Raw genomic sequence first — 24,453 nt, forward strand, 5'->3', positions numbered from 1 at the left:
ATTGCTGTGTTTCAGCTCTGAGCTGATGCCACTGTAGGCAGGTTCTTCTAGTGTGATGGCTGGCAGCAGTTCCAGGCTTATCATCTGTCCACCTAGAAACTCTCCTTTGGGTCTGCAGGGAGACCTTGGAGGATGGTCTACAGGATGAGTGCTGGAGGTGGGAGGCCAGAAAAGTAGATGAGAAGAGAAGAAGAGGAATGAGAGACAGTCAAGGACTTTTCATCCCCCTTCCCTTCCCACCTATGGATATTCTGCTCTGACTTTGCCCTGGGACACACCCTAGAAGTAATGGTCACTGCCTGCATGTCCCTTAACTCCCCATCTCCACCGTTGTAACTGCAGAATCCCCTTCCTCCTCTGGTGTCATCAGTGCCACCCCAAATCCCTCTGGCAGGAAGAGTCTTCAAACAGCTGTCCACGGCAGGTGTTGTATGCCTACCCATATCTCTGGCTACGCAGTGCCTGCCAGTTGGCATCCAGCCCTGAAGACTGTGTCGACTTTGGCAGGTTACTGCAAAGACAAGCGTTATTTCTGTCTTCTTCCATCAGGGTTATTGCCAACATCACCACAGCCTCCCTAAACAGGGCTGATGGCAGCCCCGCCAACATTTTCCAAAGTTGGCTGGGCCTCTTGGATCCATTCCTGTCAGTGACGATTTTGTTTCATTTCCTGGGATGAGGACAGCCTGTGACCTCAAGTAAGACAGAAAAAGAGGGGAAAATCTCAGTACCTCAAGCATCTGGTGGAAAGAGGCTTGCTTGGAGTTTTCTGCTCCTTGCTTGCTGTGGGACCTCAGCCAAGTTACTGCAGCTCTCTGAGCCTCAGTTCATCTATCTGGCCAGGCTCAGTGTCGTTTTAATAAAATAACATGTAAAGCACAGGGCCTGGCACAAAGTGAGCCTTCAATAAATATGAGTCCTGTTCCACTTTCCTTCCTTTGCCCAACACAAGTAGAGAACCTGGAGAAAGGGTGCCCTTCACAGGCCAAGGGAGAATTCTTCCATCTGGAAAGACCTGTGAAGATGGGGCTTCCCAGGTGGCGCTAGTGGTAAAGAACCTGCCTGTCAATACAGGAGATGTAAGAGATGTGGTTTCCATCCCTGGATTGGGAAGATTCCCTGAGGGAGGGCATGGCAACCCACTCCAGTATTCTTGCCTGGAGAAGCCCATGGACAGAGGAGCCTGGCCAGCTACGGTACACAGGGTCGCAAAGAGTTGGACATGACTGAAGTGACTTAGCATGCATGCACACAGTGTGAAGATGGCAAGCTTCTCAGAACGCAGCACAACCTTGGCTTGACATGCTGTATCCAGATCTTTTTCTGTCACCCCTGTCCAGGGTGAGAGGGCCTACCAGGCAGCTCAGCGCACACTGGTTACTTCTGTCTACCTCAGGAGCATGAAGGCCACCACCGCCTTCTGCCTCAGTAAGTAAGCATGCCGCTTGGGTGTGACAGTGACAGGCCAGTGGCCCTTGCTGGACAAGCTCTGGGTTTGGGGGCAATGGCAGCAGAGAGGCCAAGAGCTCCATGCTTGGGCGTGCAGACATCTACACACCACACACACACACACGGCATTCACTGACCTATTTTCATGCAGCTCTGCACTGCCTGGGGAGATAAGTCCTTGTGATTTTTTTTTTAAGTTTTTATTTGGAAACAATTTCAAACTTACCAAAGCTTGCAAAAATAAAAACAATACAAAGAATGGCTATATATCCTTTAACCAGGTCATTAACATTTTACTCCATTGGTTATATCAGTACACATGTCCGCACACATACAAACACTGCTACTGCTAAGTCGCGTCAGTCGTGTCCGACTCTGTGCGACCCCATAGACAGCAGCCCACCAGGCTCCCCTGTCCCTGGGATTCTCCAGGCAAGAACAACAGAGTTGGTTGCCATTTCCTTCTCCAATGCAGGAAAGTGAAAAGTGAAAGTGAAGTCACTCAGTCGTGTCCGACTCTTAGCGACCCGCTGGACTGCAGCCTGCCAGGATCCTCCGTCCATGGGATTTTCCAGGCATACAAACACACACCCAAGCAAAAAAATTTTTCTGAACCATTTGAGGAAAAATTATATCCATTATGACCCTTTACCACTAAGATTTCATTATGTATTTCCTAGGAATAGAGATTTTTCTCATGTATAATGCAGTACAAATACAAACCTCATACATTTGCATTGGTACAATAATTTTATTTATTATTGTTCCTGTTTCAGTTTTCTCAATTGACCTAATGATGTTCTTTTTGACATATTCCTCTAGTACAGGATCCAGGCTAGGGTCAGGGGTTGAACTTGTCATGTCTCTTTAGCCTCCTTTAATCTGGAACATGTCCACAATTTTCTTTGTCTTTTATGACACTGACATTTTTGAAGAATGCATTCCTCCATCTTCTTATTAACTGTTTTCTAGAGACATTAATCATATACCATACGATGTACCACTTAAAGTGTATGATTCAATAATTTTTAATATATTCACAGAACTGGGGAACCATCATTACATTCAATTTTAGAACATATTCATCATCCCAAAGGAACTATGCCTATTAGCAGTCATTCCTCATTTCTTCCCAACCTCTCCAGCCCTAGGCAGCCTGTCATCTACAGGTTCTGTCTCTATGGATTTACTTATTCTGGACACTTCATATAACTACAACACAATATATGATCCTTTGTGACTGACTGCTTTCCCCTAGCCAGTTTCAAGGTTCATCTATGCTGTAGCATGCATCAGTAGTTCATTTATTTTTATGGCAAATACTACTCCATTGTAAAGATACTATCACAGTTTGTTTATCCATTCATCGGATAATGAACATTTGAGTTGTTTCCTCATTTGGCTATTGTGACTAATGCTGCTGTGAACTTTTGTGTGCAAGTTTTTTATATGGACACACGTTTTCATTTCTTGGAGTGGAATTGCTGGGTCATATGGTAATTCTGGGCTTCCCTGGTAGCTCAGCTGGTAAAGAATCTGCCTGCAATGCAGGAGACCCTGGTTTGATTCCCGGGTCAGGAAGATCCCCTGGAGAAGGGATAGGCTACCCACTCCAGTATTCTTGGACTTCCCTGGTGGCTCAGACAGTAAAGAATCTGGCTGCAATGTGGGAGACCTTGGTTCGATCCCTGGTTTGGGAAGATCCCCTGGAGAAGGGCATGGCAACCCACTCCAGTATTCTTGCCTGGAGAATCCCCATGGACAGAGAAGCCTGGCAGGCTACAGTCCATGGGGTAGCAAACAGCTGGACACGACTGAGGGACTAAGCACAGCACAAGGTAATTCTATGTTTAATCTGTCGAGAAACTAACAGACTGTTTTCCAGAATGGCTATACCATTTTACATCCTAACCATCAATGTATGAGCATTCCAGTGTCTCCACACCCTCACCAACACTTGTGTGTCTCTGATTACAGCCAACTTACTGCTGCTACTTCTAAGTCACTTCAGTCGTGTCTGACTCTGTGTGACCCCATAGATGGCAGCCCACAAGGCTCCCCCGTCCCTGGGATTCTCCAGGCAAGAACATTGGAGTGGGTTGCCATTTCCTTCTCCAATGCATGAAAGTGAAAAGTGAAAGTGAAGTCACTCTGTCCTGTCTGACCTAATGGGTATTAAAAAAAATGGTGTCTCATTGTGGCTTTGATTTACATTTCCCTAATGGCTAATGATGTTGAACATCTTTTTCATGTGTTATTGGCCATTTATCTTCTTTAGAAAAATATTTCTTCGGATAATTTTGAGTTACTTGTCTTTTAATTGTTGAATTGTAAGAGCTTTTATATATTCTAGCGACAAGTCCTTCACCAGGTAAATGATTTGCAAAATTTTCCCCATGCCATGTGTTGCCTTTTTACTTTCTTGATTATGTCCTTTGAAACATGAACGTTTTAAATTTCCTTGATGTGCAAGTGATTTGTGTCTCAACTCCCCTCTCTCTTAAACAACAGAGTATTTCTCATTTTGTGTTTGCCCAGTTAGGGTTGTATTCCTGGCCTGAGTACTGTGTAGGTGATGTCATGCTCCTCCAAAGCCACACGTTGTCCATCTGCCTTTTAATGAAGATGCTAATTTTGATCACCTCATCAAGGTATTGCTTGATTTCTGCACTGTATAATTACTGCCTTTCCCCCTCTCCCATTTATGCATTTTTGAAAGGTGAAATTCTCTCTTTTCAGGCTGTCTACATTCCATTAGCACACTTGACTTTGAGGTCTGTGCCGTCCAAGACACATGCTGCATGATAGCTCAGACCACCTTGGCCAGGCCTATGTCCTCCAATCTCATCAGGGACTTTGTCCCACTGACCACAAGGGCTCATGCAAATTACTCAGTTCAGGTGGAATTCACACCCTGCCAAAGTAGGTGTCTTCATTGGTCGTATTTGCCTACAGCCCTGAGCACAGCCTCTTGGGGGTGAAGAAAGGCTGGACCTCTTCGCACTGGAAACATTAAACTTGAACGGAGCAGTTCTGGGGAATGTGTGATTCTAAGCTCAGCAAGGAGATGTGTTGCCATCCCCACACATCACAGGGTGAGGGCTGGAGATAAGAAAAGGTGAAGGGCTGACAGGTCTCTGTGTATGGGTGCGGTTTCTGACCTGAGAGAGAGAGTCTTGGGAGACTGAAAGAGCACATTTCTCCTTTCCAGTTCAGGAGTCTAGGGTTTTCAGAAGGTCATGTGGGAGAGAACCCAAGTCTGACATTATGGCCTTGCATTCCTACTTCAAGCTCTAATTCTTTTGTTCCTAGAACACATCCCACCAGAAAGCTTGTAACCAAAGGATTTTCTGTTTCAGTGAAATGGGAGAAACTAGCAGATTATGAACCCATTTTTAAAATGTATCTTGGATTTAAGTTCTCTAGTCTCAAGTAGTGGAAGATAATGATGATGATAATGATGACAGCCAAAATTTATTGAGTCCATACTACCTTCTAGGCAGTTTTCCAAGAGTTTTCCATGTTTGAACTCATTTTATTCTCACAAAACCCTATCCAGTAAGGACTATCTTTATCTTTTTTCTTTTGTTAAAAACAAAATTTAGTGATTTAGTGATATAGAATTCTATTATTTTCTGTTGACCAATCATGATACAATGGTATTAAAACAAAGTTATATAATCACAATAGTAAAAGATGTTTATCAGTTTTCACAATCAATAGCCAGACAAAAAAAAAAAGACACTATATAAGGAAACAGAGGCACAGAGAGGTCAAGTAATTTGTGCAAGGTCACACAGCTATGAAGTGGCAGATGTAGAGGACAAATCCAGGTACTGCAGAGGACATAATGGGAGTCTTGGAGAAAAATGAACATTATGAAATATAGATTTTAGAGAACTCTTCCACTTAGATAAAGAAAATGAATGTATTTTCAGAAAAGTACATTAGGAATACTGAGAGGGGGACTATCAGGTGACTCATGCTGCTTGAGTCCTCTCAGTTCCTCGTTGGAAACCCTGAGTGACGATTTACCAAGCCTCTTCTAGTTGTACTCACATCTCTCACAACTTCAGCTTTGGTGCCTGATGTGGCTGCTAAAAACTGCCTTCCTCAAACCAAGTCACCTGGATCTAACACTGAGGTTCTGGCCACAGATTCTTGCTTTACCACCATCACCATCCTGCTATGCTGTCCAGTTTCATTCAATGGACAGGCACCATTTACTGCGGCTGAGCTGGCACTGTGTAACGACGGCCAGTGTGCGGTCCCACACAGTGAGGTACACACGAGGCTGCAGAGGACTGAGCCCAGCAAGCCTGGCTAGGGTTCACCGCTGCCTCACACTCTCTCCTGCCACACTCTTCTGCTGGCTGTGACTGTGTCCGTCACACATTGCTGGGTCTGTCTTCCCTGGGATATTGGTTCCATTTCCTGCTCAGAAACTATTAAATTTTTTCAACCACAAAGTGTGTTTAATAAGGCAAAGCAAGCAACAAAGCTCAGATTTGAGATAGGCTTGTATTTCTGCTTTTTGCACTGCACAAGGGAAAGATGGAAAACTCCAAACTGTGCCTCTGAGTTATCCTTCAGCCCTAGGATAGAATATAGGATCAGGGGATTCCCTGAACTGAACCACTGGTGGTTCAGTGGTTAAGACTCAGGCTTTCACTGCCACGGACCTGGTTTCCATCCCTGAATGGGAAACTAAGATCCCAAAGTCATGTGGTAAGGCAAAAAAAAAAAAAAAAATATATATAAATATAAATATATATAATAAAAGAAAATAAGCAAACAAAACTTTAAAAAAAGAATATAGGATCAGAGGACAGTCCAAGTCAGTGGAGAGTGGTAGCTCTTGAAACGCCATGCAGTGAAAATTACACAAGATTACAATTTGTGAATAATTGTTCCCCCTCATTCTTTCAAGTCCTTCTTCCTCCTGTCTCAGGAATATGTATCCAACCATAAGAATGAATGAATGAATGCAGTGTGTGTGTGTCTTTGGACATGGACATGATTCAGAGCATTGTTGATAGTTTGAAAGGACCTGAAGATCAATGTGGGCTTTCCAGATGGCTCAGTGGTAAAGAATCCACTTCCCAATGCAAGAGATGCAGGAGATGTGGGTTTGATCCCTGGGTTGGGAAGTTCCCCTGGAGGAGGAGATGGCAACCCACTCCAGTATTCTTGCCTGGAACATTCCATGGACAGAGGAGCCTGGTGAGCTACTGTCCATAGGATCACAGAGAGTCGGACACGACTAGGCAGCTGAGCACACATGCACACACGCATGCATGCAAAGATCAGTAACTTCTTACCTGGTCATTAGTCATTGGGACAGGCAGAGAGAAGGAAATGATCTAAACAGATACATTCAACATGCAATCAATCTGTTATCAAACCACAGCCCTAGCCCCCAGCATCCCATTGGTAACATTTTGTCTTGAATTTTGAGCATTTAAGCCCCCATGTCATTTAAGCTTCAAGGCAGTGGGATGACTGAAACGCAGGTGGATCCCATTTATAATCACTAGGTGGCGCCTGTTCTAGGAATTGCAAAACACCTCGTTCACTACTTGGAGCTGTGGTCAGCCTGGCCTGAGACCAACTGTCAAGCTCCTGCTGGGTAGGTCGAGGAACTTGCCAGGGCCAGTGCTGCCAGGCTTGGTTTAAGAAGCCAGCGCCCTGGGAGGGAACTGGATTCACGATTCCAATGATGAGCTCATCCTATCTAAAGTAGCAACTCCCTCCCACCACCTCCTCATTCTCTATATGTTCACTCTTTTAAATTTTCTCTGCAAGTTATCACCCTTGACTTTACTATATGCATATTCTCCCCCAACTAGAATCTAAACTTCACAAGAGCATCTTTCCCACTACAGTATCACCAGCTTCTCAATACCTAATGCTTTCTAAGCCCTCAGTAAACATATATAAACAAATGAATGAGCAAATACATAACAAAGAATTATTAGAAACTAAGGTCTGTAGGCACATGCCCCTAATGAGATACTCTGAAAATCAAGTGATGCTGAGTTATGATCATTGTTTATGGCAGATGGGTTTTATTCCACTAGAGCATCCTGCCTGTGAATTAGAGTGGTTTCAGTTTTTAAATCTATTTCAATCCTTCTGTGTTCTCTGGAAAGTGATCCTTGCTAGGTGGTTATGTCTTTGTAGCTGTCAATTATAGAAGCAGCCTTGTTGGGCTATCAGGGCCCTGAGGCTGGTCTCCCGTAGGCCAATCACGACTGCCTGAAGGGAGAAGGAAGCAGGGTACCACAAATACCCAGGACAACCCTGAGCTGGGTTCACAAGACCCTATAATAGAAGATGACACAGAGAGAAAGCCACACCATGGCTTCACATTTCTTTTGGATGGGCCCCTACTGGTCATGCCCAGGACCTGGGTTCAGAGTCAGTTGATGCCTTGCCTAAAAGAAGGCCCCAGGTGACAAAGTTCTCTTGACTTGCTGCTGCTGCTAAGTCGCTTCAGTCATGTCCAACTCTGTGCAACCCCATAGACAGCAGCCCACCAGGCTCTGCTGTCCCTGGGATTCTCCAGGCAAGAACACTGGAGTGGGTTGCCATTGCCTTCTCCATTGTGTGAAAGTGAAAAGTGAAAGTGAAGTCGCTCAGTCGCGTCCGACTCATAGCGACCCCATGGACTGCAGCCTACCAGGCTCCTCCATCCATGGGATTTTCTAGGCAAGAGTACTGGAGTGGCTTGCCATTGCCTTCTCCACTTGACTTGCTAAGGAACTGCTTTACTGGAGCCTCACCCAATCCACGTGCCTCCCAAACACTGACCAAGAGTGATGCAGACGGGTAAGGCTCCTGGCATCCATCCTGCTGTGTGAAAGGAAGCGGAGATACTGACAGCCCCAGCCAGAGGTTTGTCTCCTGAGCTGAGGAGGAGATGGAGGCTGGGCTGGGTGTGGGAGGCCCCTGCTTCCCAGCAGGCTACAGGAGTCTGCAGTGGAGGGCAGCAGGCAGCAGGCAGCAGCCCAGGATGAGCCCAGGCTTATCTTCCTGCAAAGATCCACAAATCTTTGTTCTGTACAGCTGCTGCCTTTCCCAAGTTCCCACATCACAACTATAAAATCACCTGCAAACCTAAATCCAGTGAGTACCTACAGACGATACACTTAACAGCTCCGAGGGTGATTCAGAGGAAGCAATTTTCCAAAGTGAAGATAATCATCTGTTTGTGTGAAGCGGCAAGCACTCTTTTATTAGCACTGGAAACTCAAGGGGAATGTGGCTACAGCAACAAAAGCAGCACTTCAGTACATAGCTTGAGAACAATATCCACAGCTGGAGGGAAGGACGTGTTCAGACTCTTCTCCCACTCAGTTCTGAGAAGGCAAAGCTCAGCTCTGACCTCTTCCTGTTGACTTAATCAATGGCTCCTGTAAGTTCTGTCCACACAGGGAACCCCAGAATTCAGAGTTGCCTGGTCTTATCTACATACTTTTCCCATGTGACCTCAATCTGTCTTATCCTTTATCCTGTGACATTAAAACTCATATTCCAGCCCCGAGCTCTCCTGGGACTTCCTAGAACCAGGTGCCTATTTGAACTCTTTATTTGGTAGACATACTTAGAATGGTCGAAATTGAATTCTTGACCTTATCTTCTTTTCCAGCATCATATTGCATAATAAATCACTATGATCTAATAATAATCATTGATTTTGCTCACAAGTCTGTCATTTGGGTACGACTCAGTGGGAACTGCTCAGCAAAGCATCAGCTGGAAAATCCATTTCTAAGGTGGCTCATTCCCCTAGCTGGCAAGTTTTACTAGCTGTCACCTGAGAGTCAGCTAGGCTATGGGTGGGGTCCTCTTCACCAGCTGCTCTGGCTTCCTCAAGGTACAGTGACTGAGGGCCCAGTGAGTTTCCCAAGGAGAAGAAGTGGAGATTGCCAGTATCTTAAGTCCCGGATCCAGGAACTGGTAAAATGTTATTTCTGCCATAGAGTATTGGTTCATCAATCACAGATCCCAGATTCAAGGGGAGGGGTAAAAGACCCCCAACTTTCCATGGAAGAAGCATCAGAGAATTTGTAGACAGGTTTTTGAATTGTCACATGTCCCAAACCTGCTCCTTCTGCAATCTTCATCTACCAGTTATTTGGGCAACTAGTTGCTGTCTTTCCCTTTAACTTCCATCCAATCATCAGGAAGTTCTGGGGACTCTCTCCCAAAACATGTCCACAATCCTTCTGTTCTGTCCTCTCCACTACGACTGTCTTAGCCCAGAGAGCCTTACCTCTCGCTGGATGGCTGCTTGGTTGGTGGCAATAATTTGTTAGCTGCTCTCTGCCTCCGTGCCTACTTTCTAAAACCTATTCTTCATATAGTAACCAGAGCTCTCTTTTAAAAACATAAATCAGATCACCCCGCTTTTCTGTTTAAACCCCTTCCAAAAGTTTCACAGCATATTTAGAATTAAGCCCACACCCCTCATTCTGGATTCCAAAGCCCAGTGTGCTCTGGCCCTATCTGGTTTCTTGGCCTCATCTCATACCACTTGACTTCTCACTAGTCTGTGATCCACACACATGCTTTTTCCTGCCTGGATAGCCTTTGCACCTGACTTTCCTCTCTCTGGAATGTTCCTCCCCCTGATTGGCCCAAGGCTGATTCTTTCTTGCCATTTTTTTTTTCAGTTGAAAAATCATTTACCCAGAAGGATCCTCACGATTCCCAAACCTAAAACAGCCACACCATCATCCGTTATATTAACCTATTTTAATTTTCAACAGCACTTACTCCTAGCTGATACTTTTCTTGTTGATTTGTTCATTCTCTGTCTCCTCCCTCTAAAATAGTAAGCTCTAAAATGACAAGACCTTGTCTGTCTTGTCACTGTGCAACCCTACAGCAAAGAGGTGATATTAGTTAACTATTTATTGATTTAGCAGATAGTATCAGTAGCCCCTGCCCACCAGCCTTCCAACGGGACCACAGAGTCTCTCAGAATGGTTGATGGGTACAGACAGGAAGTTTCATGAGGGCCTCAGTGGCTTGTGCATGGTCCGGCTCCTGGAGGATGTTTCACAGAGACCAGGTTTATGCAGCATCCCTCCAACCCCTAGGTACTGCCATCAGCTGCCTTCTTATGAAATCAGCAGTACAGAACCAGACAGTCCTGAGCATATAGTTACTAACATGCTTGGACAGAATGGTGCAGTTCAGCTCACCCCATCGGTCAGGTCACTAACTCATGTTATGTTACATCTGAATTTTCATGTTATAGTCAGACTCAGAAATGTAGGCCAAGTTCCGGCATTATAAATTACAAGGACTTGTATTAATGATACCTTTAAAAATGAAGATGTTCACGTTTTTCATGAGAGACTTAGAAGGGTATTTAGGACCATTCAAGTAAATTAAAAAACTTTGATGAAGGGCTTTAAAAAAGTCAATATTGCTTATATATAAAAAAATCACTGAGGTAAAAAGTGAATTCAACAATGAAATAATCTTCGTTTTCTTCAGAAACATTTGTTGATCATTTTTTTGGTACTTTGGTGTAGAGAGCTGATTGTGTGTGGAGTTAGTTTGTTACTGAAATAAAACAATATGGTTGCCTGTAGGCAACCCTTTTATTAGGGAAACAGCAGCTTGTTTGATAGAATTTTTTTATTCACTGTAATAAGATTTTTGCCTGTGGATTTCAGTTTTTAAAAATTCAATAGTATTGAAAAATCATATTCCTGTAGGAGAAAATGATTGTGAGGTCCCACTGTGTTGACTGAAAGTGAGATGATTCTGCGGTACTCAGAGGCTGGGGTTAGTGTAGCTGCTTCTGGCGGTGGTGTGACCATTAAGGGAGTGAGGCCACCCTGAGCCGTGCAGCTCAGGCCCTCAGTCAGTCTCTGAGCTTGGAGCGGGGGAAGGAAGGCAAGCATGACAGGCTGGGCCATACCACCTCCACCTGGACCTCCACCGCCCCGTGGTGGGAAGCCCAGCTGGAAGGAGGACCCTTGGCGGTACTGACTCAGGGTGTGGGAATCTCCTTTTCATGATGGATGGAGTCACATCCATCAGATCACATCGGATCTGAACTGTCCAGGCCCTACCTCGGTGCCCAGAAGAGCAGTGCCCTGAAGGCACAGCTGCAGGTGTAAGACAAGCACAGAGCATTTGCTACGAGACAGAAACTGGCAACATGGAAGGTCATCAACAGGTCCACATTATGATGTCTGTGGAAGTGCTGAGTTTCTACCTTCTTATTTCTAATTCTTTCTGCCTTAAGTATTTTTTGGTGATCACTGCTTGGAATCCAAGCTGCTGGGATCAAATTTAAGTCACACAGACCGGAGAAGGCTGTGGAGAAAACTGGGTCCTCCCAGGTCTCGGATCGGGGGGAGGTGGACGGTGTCTGGAGGACTCCCCTTCCCTTCCTCCCCGCTTTCCTGCTCTGCCTGGTCAGAGCCAACACCCGAGTATAAAGGGCTCCCTTAGGGAGGGCTATGCTGGAAGAAGCTGAAGTTTCAGACAAGGCAGCCCCCTCGAGGAGAAGTGAGGACCGAGAAGGACAGGTGAGTCTCACCTAAGCTGACTGAAACCCAGCTCAGCCAGCCCTTGATGTATCCAAGTCAGCTGCCCACACCATTGAGAAGCGGGTAAGACTCAAACCCATTCTCTGTCCACACCTATAACACTGGGAAAGAAAAACCAAGTTCAATTTACCAAAATACCTGTATTATCTATAAAAATTGAACTCTAACCAGTCACTGCTACTAGAGGCAGCGTTATCCATCTATGCTGGCTGCAGAAGCAGATGGCCATGTCCTGCCAGCCCACAGGCCGAACACTGTGTCAAGTGGCACGTGGGCAGTCTTATTTGTAAGGCCTCAAAAACCTGGACACTTTGGAACGGAGCAATCGGATGAAGGATCGTGGAAACATTTCGCGGGACTCCTGGGCTGTGTACTTGAAATAGTTCTGGGGGTGGGCCAGGACATCAAACAGGGCCTTGATCAGTTTCTTATCCTAAAAAGAACAGAATTTTTGTTACTGGGCTAAAATATTTAAACATGATGACATTTTGCCAAGGGAACTATAATGTCCCACTGTGAGACAGTAAGTTGATTGGCTGAAAAACACTTTGTGAAAATTGTTTCCTCTGATTTTTACCCTTTTTTCCAGTTTTTTTCCCCCCAAGGATCTTTAAAAAGCACATATTAGTTTCATAACAGAAAACTTAATATGTAAAAAATTGTTTTTCTAAACCACATGATAACTTTGGAATTTGGGGAATATTTTTAGGGTTAGTGATGTGGCAAGTGTTTATTTATACTTGTAAGTATCTGAAAGTTGGTGAACTTCAGGCTTGAAGGATGAACAAGGAGCCAAGACTCTTCAACTATTTGGAGAATAAACATGAAAACATGATTTGCTGCTGGCTTGGATTTATGATAAACAAGTTTCCCACTGCTCTTCCTTACATTTCTAGATTAAAAAATACAATTTTACTTGACAACACTAAAAACAGCTTCCCTGGTGGCTCAGTGGTAAAGAATCCACCTGCCAATGCAGGAGACCTGGGTTGGGAAGCTCCCCTGGAAAAGGAAATGGCAACGCACTCCAGTATTCTTGCCTGGAAAATGCGATGGACAGAGGAGCCTGGTGGGGCTACAGTCCATGGGGTCGCAAAAGATTCCAACATGACTTAGCGACTAAACAACACAACACTTGACAACACTAAAAACAACTCCCTGTTGTTGTTGTTTTTTAAAGAAACTAAGTCTGGTGAAGATATAAAACTGCCCTCAGCCCAGAGCAGGCTCAATGTCCGAAAGGCAGCAACGTGGTGGGATAGGAAACTTTCCTCTGTGGTGCTTGGCATGGGTAACTACCATGCCCACCTAGGTATACTCACCTTAAGTATTTCCTGATGGTTCTCAGATGCATAGAGCCTGCCGTCTCGAACTATGTCTTCAATGAGCTCCTGGTAGTCCTCTGTTTAGAAAAAAGGACACTTTTTTTTTTTTTTTTGCTATGGTTTAGTTATTTCCAAGCTCACTCTTTTCTTTAATTGTTCAAATAATGTTCTGAGAAATGCCCCTTCTGCAGCTGAGACCGGTTGGGACCTGGGACCCTGTGCAGCCAGGCTGCAATGCTTGTATCTAGACACACCACTCCTGGAACAAAATATAAAGAAACTGTATGGGACTAAAAATAATGGCATGCATATTCAGTTGGGGCAAACTCTTGACCCCAAAGATACAAGGAGACCAAAAAACCCAACTGCCACTTTTGAAGAACCTGGAGCAAAAGCAGGGTACTGCCCATGCCCCCTGCATACAACACCACTAAAGGGGTGGGCAAAACACCTAAGCCACCCCTCCAGCCCAACCCCTGGACACACCCCTACTCTCACCCCACATAAGGAACAAGCTTGCACCTTCTTGGGGAGCAGGGAGCAACGAGCAAGCAATCGAGGGAACCTGTTTGTTCTCCCTCCCCTGGCCACTGCAGGAGGGCCCCAGTAAAGCCTTGCCTGAATTTCTCGTCTGGCCCACCGGCACCTGTACACCCTCTCCTGATCCTTTTCCCTCAGATGAACCCTCAGAGCATCCAGCCAAGGCTCCTCCCTCCACTTTGCTCACCAGCTCCCTCTTCTCTCAGCAAATCAAGGGCGTTATTCCCATCATTCTGCCCTTCCTTTCCTACATTACGATTTTTCTCTCTCTGCTAGTCTTTCACATCAGCACAACAGACATGCTGTTGTGTCTCTAGTTTTTTGTTTTTTTAAAAACCTTCTCTTGACCTTATTTCTCCCTCCAGCTTGCATCCCATGTCTTTGCTCCCCCTTGTAGCAAAACTCCTTGAAAGAATTGTCAGCACTCACTGTCTCCAATTCTATTTTCTTTCTATCTCAAACCCATTCCAGTCAACAGTGGCCCCCACGACTCCCCCAGAACTGCTTGTCGGGGTCCCCAGTGACCTTCACGTCGCTAAATCCCAAAGCTCAATTCTCAGCCATCATCCTCCTTGATGCAGTAGCGTTTCGAAGTCTAGCCTATTTCCTACAGTCATAATTCAAATCAAGCATATGCAAGACACAATCTCTTTAAAATTCCAGGCAGAAAAGAAGTGCCTCTTTGTATGCATATCATGTGCAACGAAAGCAAACAAATCATAAGAGCATCACTGGAACTGTGTGGGAGGAGTTCTCAAAAAGTTTCCCCTCCTCAAGTGATGGGAAATGGAAATTCATAGGATAAGACTCATAATTACTAACTGAATACATGTTTGTACAATGTCTCTGGTCCTCTGTTCATTTGGTCTCTTTCTTCTTATCCTTTAATTTTAGTGAATACAAAAACTATACAATATGAATAAGGGTACATTGTTTAAAATCTTGAATTCCTCTGCTGCGGAGTTAGAGAATTAGCCCCTCAGAGAATTAGCCCCTCAGAGAATCTGCCCCTTCTGATGAGGAGTTTACCATTAGGAATGCCTGTCACTATGCTGGAGAGCTGTCTGGCACCACAAATCCTTCCAGATCACCATCTTTTTTTGAATTCTTATTTATTTATTTGGCTCCACTGGGTCTGAGTTGCAGCATGTGGGATCTAGTTCTCTGATCAGGGATTGAACCTGGGAGCTCTGGATTGGGCGTGTGGAGCCTTAACCACTGGACCATTAGGGAAGTCCTCAAAAGAACCGTTTTTTGGTTTTTTTTTTTAATCTTTCCTCTGCTTTTAAGAATGACTGTCTTTTCACTTGTTCCAGTTGTCATGGGAAAAGCACTCCAGTGTCGTAGGTAAGAACTCAGGAGCTGCAAAGGCCCTGCAACTTTGTCCTCCTGTGTCCTCAGGCGCTTACTAAAATCTCTAAGCCAGAGCGGCCTCATCTATAAATCAGGAAAGAGGTGCAGTCGCATCTCCTGCCTGGGCAGCTGGGAGGAATGCGCCAGGTCAAGCGCACTTGGCACTGGTTCTGAGTTTGGCACACGATAGCACAGCTGTGGCCCTCCTGCTTCTCCCGGCCAGTGGGCGAGTCTGTAGCAGCCTCGGCTGCCCCTTCTCAATGCAATTGCTGTTCTTCTGGGTTTAGAACCACATATCAGATTTGTCTGAAATATATGTTGAGAAAAAATATTAAATAGGCTCTGGTGAGGACCTAAGAGGTTCTGCATGGCCAAAGCAGCATTTTTCAACTATTTTCTGCTGTGACGTGCCAGATCCATTCTCATGAGCCTAACCAGAGTTATATGTAATTTTCTCTGGTTCAAGCAACAACTCTTTATTTGAATTTTTTTTAATTAAAAAAGCAAGATGTTTTCATGTGTCACAGAGTTGAGAACAGCCTGAACTAAAGTGTGTGAGCTCTGGTGACATTTGTTTTGGCTTCTCCGTGGCTTTTGGGTGCCTTCCTCATCCCAGCTGGCTGCCTGCGGGGAGAGGAGGATCTGTCTCCCGGCAGAGCCACATGGGAGCCATGTGTGTCCATCTAGGAATCTGATGCTGAGATCCCTTGTCTTGGTGTCTGACGTGTTTTAGGCACCAAGATGATGATTCTAGATCTTATCACATGTTAGAAATAAACTATGTGAGGTGTTCTTAGGAACTCCGTAGAATACTGTCTTTCCAAAACAGCAACTTTTCATACTTGTCTGCCTGAAAACCTTCAATGGCTCCCTATACAATTAGGTCTACCCTTCCGAGCTTGGCACTTAAGTCTCGTCACAGCCTAAGCCTGCCTCCTACCACTCTCATCTCTCACTGCTGAGTCCCGCGCACCCTGCCAATGGGCCAAATCATCAGGCCCCAACATGCCAAGTGCTCCATCATTTCACCCATGTCATTTCCTTTTCCTGAATGTTCTTCCTGCCGCTTATAAGAAAACTTATAAATTCTTTTGACTCAAACCTCCTGAGACTTTGCTTTATTCTCTCCAAAAACCCATGTAAAGTGAACTGCAGCCCCTTCTCTGTCCTCATACAGAATCTTGTACATGCCCTGTTGTAGCATCTATGATACCATATGCATTTTATGACTCCAGCTCTTCACTCAATACCTGGCATAGGAGATGCTATTAAATATTTGCTTCATGGATGAATGAATAAGTTCATGATGAATAGATGACTCTTCCCCTACTAGGTTATGAGTCCCTCCAGGACAGGATCTAGTTCATTTTGTGTTCCTAGTAAATGTTTGTCCCACAAGTCTCAGAATTAGATAGGGCCCCAGGTCTCACATCGGCCACCCCTTCATTTAACAAGAAGAAAGTAAAACCAGAGGTCATGTAACTTGCCCAAAGTTAAACAGCAAGTTAGTGGCAGAGACAAGACCAGAACTCAGGTCTTTTTCCCCATCCTTAGGATTCCATATAAGAAAAGCCACAATCATAATAAGTTAATATTTGCTGAGCATTTACTATGTGCCAGGCACCAAACCAAGTTCTTTATGGATTATCCCACTGAACTCTCACATTAAGTCTAATGATTATCTATCTTCATTTACATATTAAGAAAAGGAAGCCTAGAGTTGGTAACATCACAAAGTCACAAAAGAGATGATACCCAACCTGCCTAACTCCAATGCCCACATTCCACCCCACCAAGCTATGTTCACTTTTATTTACTTTTGCAAACATCCTTTCATGCCTGTAGTTAGTGTCTCCAAATACCTGCTTAGAAACTGGCACTTGTGAGTCAGCAGTGTCCTTTCTCCATAACCTGCCTGCATTGCTGAGCATGTGTGCTTGTCAGCACTCCGCCAGCTGGCCCAGAGTGGGTTCTGTTCAAACCAGAGCTGCTCCTGACACATGTTGCAGCCTGAGCTTCACAGTGCTCACCATCGTATGTCACGTATGGGACCTGGAACCCTCTGGCGCTGTTCCCCTCGTTGGACTTAAACTGAATCCACAGCCTCTTGGATCTGGAGGTGAAGGCGATGGGGCGTTCGTAGGTCTGGCAGGTTTCATATGTTGTCACAGAATTGGATGAAGCTGCCAAGGGAAGTTGGAGGGGGTGGGGTTCAAGTCACCACTGAGCCTGCAGACAACGGACACTCATCTTTTCAGACACTCAGACCACAGAACAAGTCATGTGCAAGGGTTCTTCAGGACCAGTGGAGTCCTCAGAAGGAAACTGGAAATCTAGTCCTGGACATCTAGTAGATGCAGCTGGTGATGGTGGGCCCTAGGGACAGCTCACTGCAAGGCCCCTGGCTGGCAAAGAGCAGCAGCTCAGGCTGCAGCAGTCATGCAGGAGCTGAGTTAGGGCCCTCCCATTCTAGCGCCAACCTGCTGTAACCCAGTGATAATCACCACCATTGGCTGCATGCTTCCTAGGACCAGGCAGTGCGCGCTGCACTTTATGGACGTTATCTCACTTAACCCTGCCCTCCCCCAAACAAGAGGAAGTTGGTGCAGTGGTTCCCTCACTTATAGAGAGATTAAGTATATGGATCACACAGGGTCACACAGCCAATATGTGGAAAAATTGGGACTCAGACTCACACCTGACTTCAGGCATTGCAACCACTAACAAGAATGGCAAACACTCTGTGGTGGCCTGGTGCGTCATTATTATTCTCAGTGCTTTGCAAATATAAACTGATCTATTCCTCAGGACAACCTTATGAGGTAGCAACTATTATTATCCTCATTTTAACAGATGAGCACACTGAGGCAGAAAGTTCCAGAATGTATTCCAAGATCATAGAACTAATAAGAGGTGGAGTTGAGATTCTGACCCAGGAAGTCTGGCTGCAGAGCCCCCTCACTATGCTGCCTCTAAGCTGTGTTGATGGCAGTATCCTTTAATGCACACCAGGTCATGTGTCAGGATGGGAGGTGGGTCCCTCCTGGCTGGACCAGGCCCTTGGTCTTGGTCAGTGCCCAAGCCATGAGCTGTTTCCCAGGGTGAGGCCTGTGTCTGGAGTCCTGAAATCAGCCCTCCCTGAGGTTCACTGACACTGTGTCCTTGCCGAAGAGGCTTCCCAGTGAGCACAGAGGGGAGACCGACCTGCAGCACTGCTTCGTCTAGGGTTCAACAGGAGGTCTCAACCTGTGGTTTTGTCTAAATTTTGTTTTCTTGGAAAACCCTATAAACTCATGTCTCATCTCTGTTCTAATACAGGCTGGCATTCCAGGCCTGCATCTCCCATTTAAAGTCGGGCATAACCAACAAGAACATATGGTACAGCACAGGGAACTATACTTAATATTATGTAATAACCTATAAGGGAAAAGAATATGAATCACTGTTTTGTACACCTGAGACTCACATGATCTTGTAAATCAACTCTATATCAATAAAAAATTTTTAAAATAATAAAGCCAGGTGGTGTGCCATCAGGCTTCCCTTCTGGCCTCAGAAAGGGAGGGGAGCAGAGGCGTGAGACGCACCAGTTTTCCGCATCACGAGGTAGTCGCCACAGTCGTCCTCTATGGGCAGGAAGATCTCAGGGACCACAATCAAGATGCGGCGCTTAGGGGGTGGATTGATGGTCCAGGTACATTCTGTGTTGGCTGGGTAATTGCCTGGGTAGTTTGGGGATTCGATGTACCCGGTGAAATCACCCAGCTCCCCTCCGCATCTTCTGTCTGGAAGAGGAAATGCCATGAGTCATGAAAGTACAACACAGCCACCATCATGTCACGGCCAGCACCCGCTTGGCTAGGGAGAACCACTGCATCTCTGTTCCCACGGAGGAACAGGGCCAGAAAGTGACACCATTGTGGGGATAAGTCTGTACCAGCACCCCCAACCCCCCAACCCCCGCTAAGAGCCCAAGTACATTAGCTTTCCACACAGAGCCCACCCCTCTGAGTTCCCAGGGCATCATTTTCTCATCAACTTGAAGGTCAGGGGCAGGTGTTTGTGAAACAAAAGAATAACTTTATTTTCTACTGTTTTGTTTACGAAGTCCAAGCACTGGGAGAACGGGTGGTACAGAACGGGCAGGTCTGTCAAAATAGGGAGAACAGAGCTGACTGTTAGCAGAGGATATTCTACCCTTTCCTAGACATCTCTGGTGAAGACTTGACAGCCATACTCTCACTTTTCTCTCTGGTCAAGACCATGTTTTATTTTCAAATGGGGAAGAGAATTCCATTCAGCTATCAGTCAGTAGGGGGCGTGATACACATTCGCCTCTGGCACCAAAGACATGTGGGTACACACTTGTGGGTACACACACACACACACACATACACTCCACCTCAGCCACATCTTCACTAACTATCTCTCCACTCATCCAACAAATATTCTTGCCCTTAAGGAGCTTATCGTTTACAACTATCAGGTGAATGTGTTCAAGAAGATGTTGGAGGGACTACCTTTGGCCTCTCTAGTTGTAACTTGGATTTATTATTCCCGGCAGAAAAGAATAAATAAATAGGCTTTTGTTCCTGGAAGAGAAAAAGGGGAGGGGAGAGCCCTGGATGCCTCTGAGCCTGACTGGCCACCCGAGGAACTAAAAAACAACTGAGGGCCAGGGATGGGGGACAAGGAGACAGATTCATCTCGGTAGGGAGGAAAAACCTTATCTCCTCACACTGTGAACTGACCAAGTCTAATCTACCAACAGACTAGGATATTATGAGCAGCACTAAGCTTCCTGTTAAGGCCAATGTTCAAAAAGAGACTAGACAGCTACTTATGAGGATGTTATTAAAAGGACTTCGTTGGGATAGGGAGAAAACTAGATACTCTTCCAGTCATAAATTCCAATGATTCACCCCTCCAATCCCCTGCTCTTCCAGTTTGGAGAAGCCTTCTGCTCCCCTTCATGTCAGTCTTAATGACACTGAATCAGCTTAGTTTGTCTTTTGGCCTTTACTAGAGAATTTCACATGGTGGTTATAAACAACAATCAAACAAACCGTACAACAAGTTGTTGAATGACTTACCTCTCCATTCCTATAGAATACAAACCAAACTCTCTAGCCTGGCAGTCAAGACCACAGTGAAAAAATGCTGCCTGCCATAGCAGGAAACAAAGGATGTTGCGGCCATCAAGCCACGAGACACTGCAGGCACCCCAAAGGATGCACCCTGAGGAGACTCAGGATGAGAAAGCAGAGGGCACTGGCCCCAGATAGCTGAGGTGCATATCGAAGGAATGATATCAGTGAGCCCAGACGCTTGCATCTTCCCATACACAGAAAAGTGTTAAATTCCTTAACTTCAGATGTCTGGTTTTCTTTGATTAACAGTAGTCTTCTGATGCTCCGACTACCTGGTCTCTCTTTACTGCTGTGTATCCTGGCTCCTCCCTTGCCTCTTTGGAGCAGTTCCTTACAGTTTATCAGAGAGGCTGCATTCCAGGCTTAAGTTCTCAGTTTTGTGTACCAAATAAAACACAACTCTCAACTTTTAGGTTATGCTTTTTCTTCCTTTTCTGGTCAATAAGGCCTCCCTTCCTGGTCTGCTCAGCCTCCCTGCAGCACATTCCATGATCAGGTCCAGGGGTTTCCTCCCATAAAGCCTTTTACTCTCCTGAGTCTGTGCTTCCTCCCAGCTGCTCTCCTGGGCCTGAGGCTCATTCTTCTCTCTGCCAACCTTCCCTGTCAAAACCTTCTCCTACCCTCCTGAAGCCTTTCCTCATCTCTCCAGACAGAGGGCTCCCCTGGTGGCTCAGTCAGTAAAGAATCCAAATGCAATGCGGGAGACCTGAATTCAATCCCTGGGTTGGGAAGATCCCCTGCAGGAGAATATGGCAGTCCACTCCAGCGTTCTTACCTAGAGAATCCCCATGGACAGAGGAGCCTGGTGGGCTACATACAGTCTATGGGGTTGCAAAGAGTCGGACACATCTGAGGGACTAAGCATAGCACAGCACCAGACAGAGGGTGTGGCTCCTTCCTCCGCAATCCCACAGCTGGTGCTGCTGCAGAACCAAGGACTCATTCTGTCTGCAGTGCCTGACACAGTACAGATCCTCAAACAGTGCTTGGTGAACAGGGCTGACCTGACATTTTGCCCTTCGCGGGAAATTACAGCCAGTACAGCTTGCCTGTCTGGAGAAGTAGACTGGATGGATACAGGTGAGCACCTGAGGGTCCAGCGCTGATCGGCAGAGCCCTGAGCAGGGCTAAGAGCAGCTCCATGGTCCCGAGTGAACCATGGACCCCTGCCATCCCCCACTCCCAGGGAGGCCCAGGCATTGCCCTCTTAAGCACCACTGTGAAAAGCCTTAGAGGGAAACCTACTTTTACACTGGGTTATGTTTGTGGAGCCATCAAAGTCAGTCGTGGTATTTCCTGGGCAGGAAACACAATGATTTTTTCCAAATTCTGGCTGGTATGTTCCTGCTGGGCAACGAATGCATCGGTGAGTAGTGGTGTTGTAGAAATGTCCAGGTGAACACTGAACTGCAGGAGTGGGGGAGGGTGGAGAGAACAACAACAACAACAAAAGACTATTTTTATCAAATGCAACACAAGAAATTTCACAGTTCATGAAAGAAATGTTTATTCCCAAGTGAAGTACTGCTTCCCTACTAATCTGGGGCTAATCAACACTTAATTCCCTAAATAGCCCGCTTGGGTGGGACCTGTGACTCATGACACTGAGAAAATTACAAAGGGAATGAGGTATGGGTGTATCTTCTGAGTTTAGGGTCTGTGCCATCAGACACGAATGCTCACAGCTGTCTTCACGCACAGCAGCTTGTGAGCATGGAGGGGCACAGAGCCGACCCCAGGGTCCAGGCTGAACTCTGGCAGGAAGGGGTAAGGTTCCAGAGAAGGGGCAGGGTCTGTTCTGGAGCAGGGAGCTCTAGGTAAGGGAGAGGTGCTAGAGGAACCTGGAAGGAAGGAGCAGAGGGAGGCTGGGGACTAAACCTGGGTGCTTCTCCCCGGTCTCCCTGCAGTCAGCCCCATCCAAAGGGGCCAAGGTGGGAGGGCAAGGAGGCCCATGTCTGGGCAGTTCCTGTGCTCCCTGCCCATCCTGCAGGAATGAATTGCCTTGGAGACCTGAGCTCCCTGCCGCTGAGTTCCACACAGGGCGCCTCGGGCTGGGCTTGAGCGGAGCTGTACTAGACTCCTTGGTCCTCAAAAGGAAAATTCCGCTTGGGGAAAAGGCACGCTGCCAAGTCCTCACCTCTGGTTTCACAGTCCTGAAAGGAAGTGGCTCCAGGGTGTTTGGTGGGGAGGCCCCCTCCACAGGGAAAGCAGGAAGTGCGGCCGGCTTCAGGCTGGAATGTGCCCCGGGCACAGGGCTGGCAGGGTGTGAAGCCATCTGCAGAGTATTCACCAGGTTGGCACAGACCTGGGGGAGGAATGACCCTAGGTGAGCAAGGCCCCCGGGGAGAGCCTGCCCCACCTCTCTGCAAGTGAGATCAGAGAGATGTGGTCAGGCCTGTCCGCCTGTGCTGACCTCGGCTCCCACCTCAGCAAGCAGAAGCCTTGTCCTGCCCTTCGGCTGACCCCGATGAAGTGGCTTGTGGGTGCCTGATGTTTACCCACAGGGCAAAGATGGAGACAAGTGTTGACTCTTCTGAAATATGGAGCAGGCCTGAATATGCTGCAGGCTGAGGACTACATGGGCCCAGGGAGCCACTGCACTGCTGGAGCCCCCAGAGAGAGGGTTCTCTGCCTGCAGTCACCCAGCTGATTACATCCTGGGATAAAAAGACTCTTGGTTATGGAAGGGTCCACCGGTTTTTACCAATTTTATTTACTAAGTTACATCTCCTTACATTGAGGAGTCCTGGCCTCCCTCATTTAGTCTACTAAATACAGCCAATCCCATCCACAGTAACAGAGGGACCCAGAGGCATTTATTTAAACACCTGTGTGCGTGTGTGTGTGTATGTGTGTGTGTGTGTGTGTGCATGCTCAGTCGCTCAGTCATGTCTGACTCTTTGCAGCCCCATGGACTGTAGCCTGCCAGGCTCCTCTGTCCATGGAGATTCTCTAGGTAAGGATACTGGAGTGGGTTGCCATTTCCTTCTCCAGGGGACTTCCCAAACAAGGGACTGAACCCAGGTCTTCTGTGTCTCCTGCACTGGCAGGTGGATTCTTCACCACTGTGCCACCGGGGAAGCCTTAAACACCTTATTTATTTATTTTAGTTTATGACAAGAATTACAGCCATAAACAAAAGGATTTCTAAAAGCACATATTTACTTAGGAATTAGCTCATCACTAGCAAGATGCTATAAAAAGAAATCTATTGTCTCATATTCCTAATCCTCTCTCCTCTATTAATTTTCACAGTTTTATTTCTAACCATAAGTTATAGATATAACAGTATTTAACAAATACACCTGAGGGAGGAGTCTGGAGTCTGTCAGACCTGGGTTCTGATTCTAAATCCTCTGCTCTTTGGCTGTGTGACCTTGAATGAGTCACTTTAACCTCATAAAGTTTTTGTAGTGATACAGCAACCACATGAGTAATTCACTGAACTATCCATGAATGCCTACATGATGCCTGACACAGGTAAGTATTCAATAAATTATTATTACTAGTGTTCTTATTTACTATAAATATGTATATTATTGAGATCACATACAAGTGTGAACAGATGCCCCCAAAGTACCTCCTTATCAATCTTACCATTGGTTCTAGGATTTCATAACAGGCCAAAGTTTATGCTAGAAGTCACACAGTCAGTCTGAGGATCTGATTTTTAAATCAGAAAAGGTCCTGTAGTTGAGTTTGGAGTCATTAAGGTGGGAACTAAAGTTGGCCCCAGAGGTCACTAGAAAGAGAGGCAGGGCTGCCAGGGCCCTGGTGCACTCAGCCCTGGACATCACCTAAAAATTTCCAGATCAAATCACACCATCCATTTGAGCCCACAGAGTGTCAGGACAGCTGGCCCTTCTATTGTTTAATAAAGACATTTACAGTAAAATAGGGAAAAAAGCCCATAGAACCTAAGTAAGCATGGCTCCAGAGTTAATATTTTATAGATGATTAAAAACTCTTCATGCAGTTTTAACAAAATAGCCAGATGGACACTTTTAAAAAAATCAGTGGGGCAAGGAGAAAGTGTAGCATTGAAACATAAACATTACC

The 24,453-nt window shown here is 46.0% G+C and overlaps 1 protein-coding gene across 5 annotated transcripts in view; it reads right to left on the reverse strand.

The window, feature by feature from the left end:
- Positions 1-5,055: 5,055 nt before the first annotated feature.
- The window catches only part of SCUBE2 (signal peptide, CUB domain and EGF like domain containing 2), a 75,274-nt gene continuing 55,876 nt past the window's right edge, over positions 5,056-24,453 (reverse strand). For all 5 annotated transcript variants that reach the window (XM_070383901.1, XM_070383900.1, XM_070383899.1 and 2 more), the window contains 6 exons: positions 22,532-22,699; positions 21,640-21,801; positions 18,832-19,029; positions 17,275-17,427; positions 13,349-13,428; positions 5,056-12,459 (listed from right to left, as the gene is read on the reverse strand). In XM_070383901.1, the coding sequence (XP_070240002.1) occupies positions 12,307-12,459; positions 13,349-13,428; positions 17,275-17,427; positions 18,832-19,029; positions 21,640-21,801; positions 22,532-22,699 (914 nt within the window). In that variant the 3' untranslated portion in view covers positions 5,056-12,306. The remainder of the gene's footprint in view (positions 12,460-13,348; positions 13,429-17,274; positions 17,428-18,831; positions 19,030-21,639; positions 21,802-22,531; positions 22,700-24,453) is intronic.

This window comes from Bos mutus, chromosome 15, assembly GCF_027580195.1.
Source record: "Bos mutus isolate GX-2022 chromosome 15, NWIPB_WYAK_1.1, whole genome shotgun sequence".
NCBI classification, from domain to species: Eukaryota; Metazoa; Chordata; class Mammalia; order Artiodactyla; family Bovidae; genus Bos; species Bos mutus.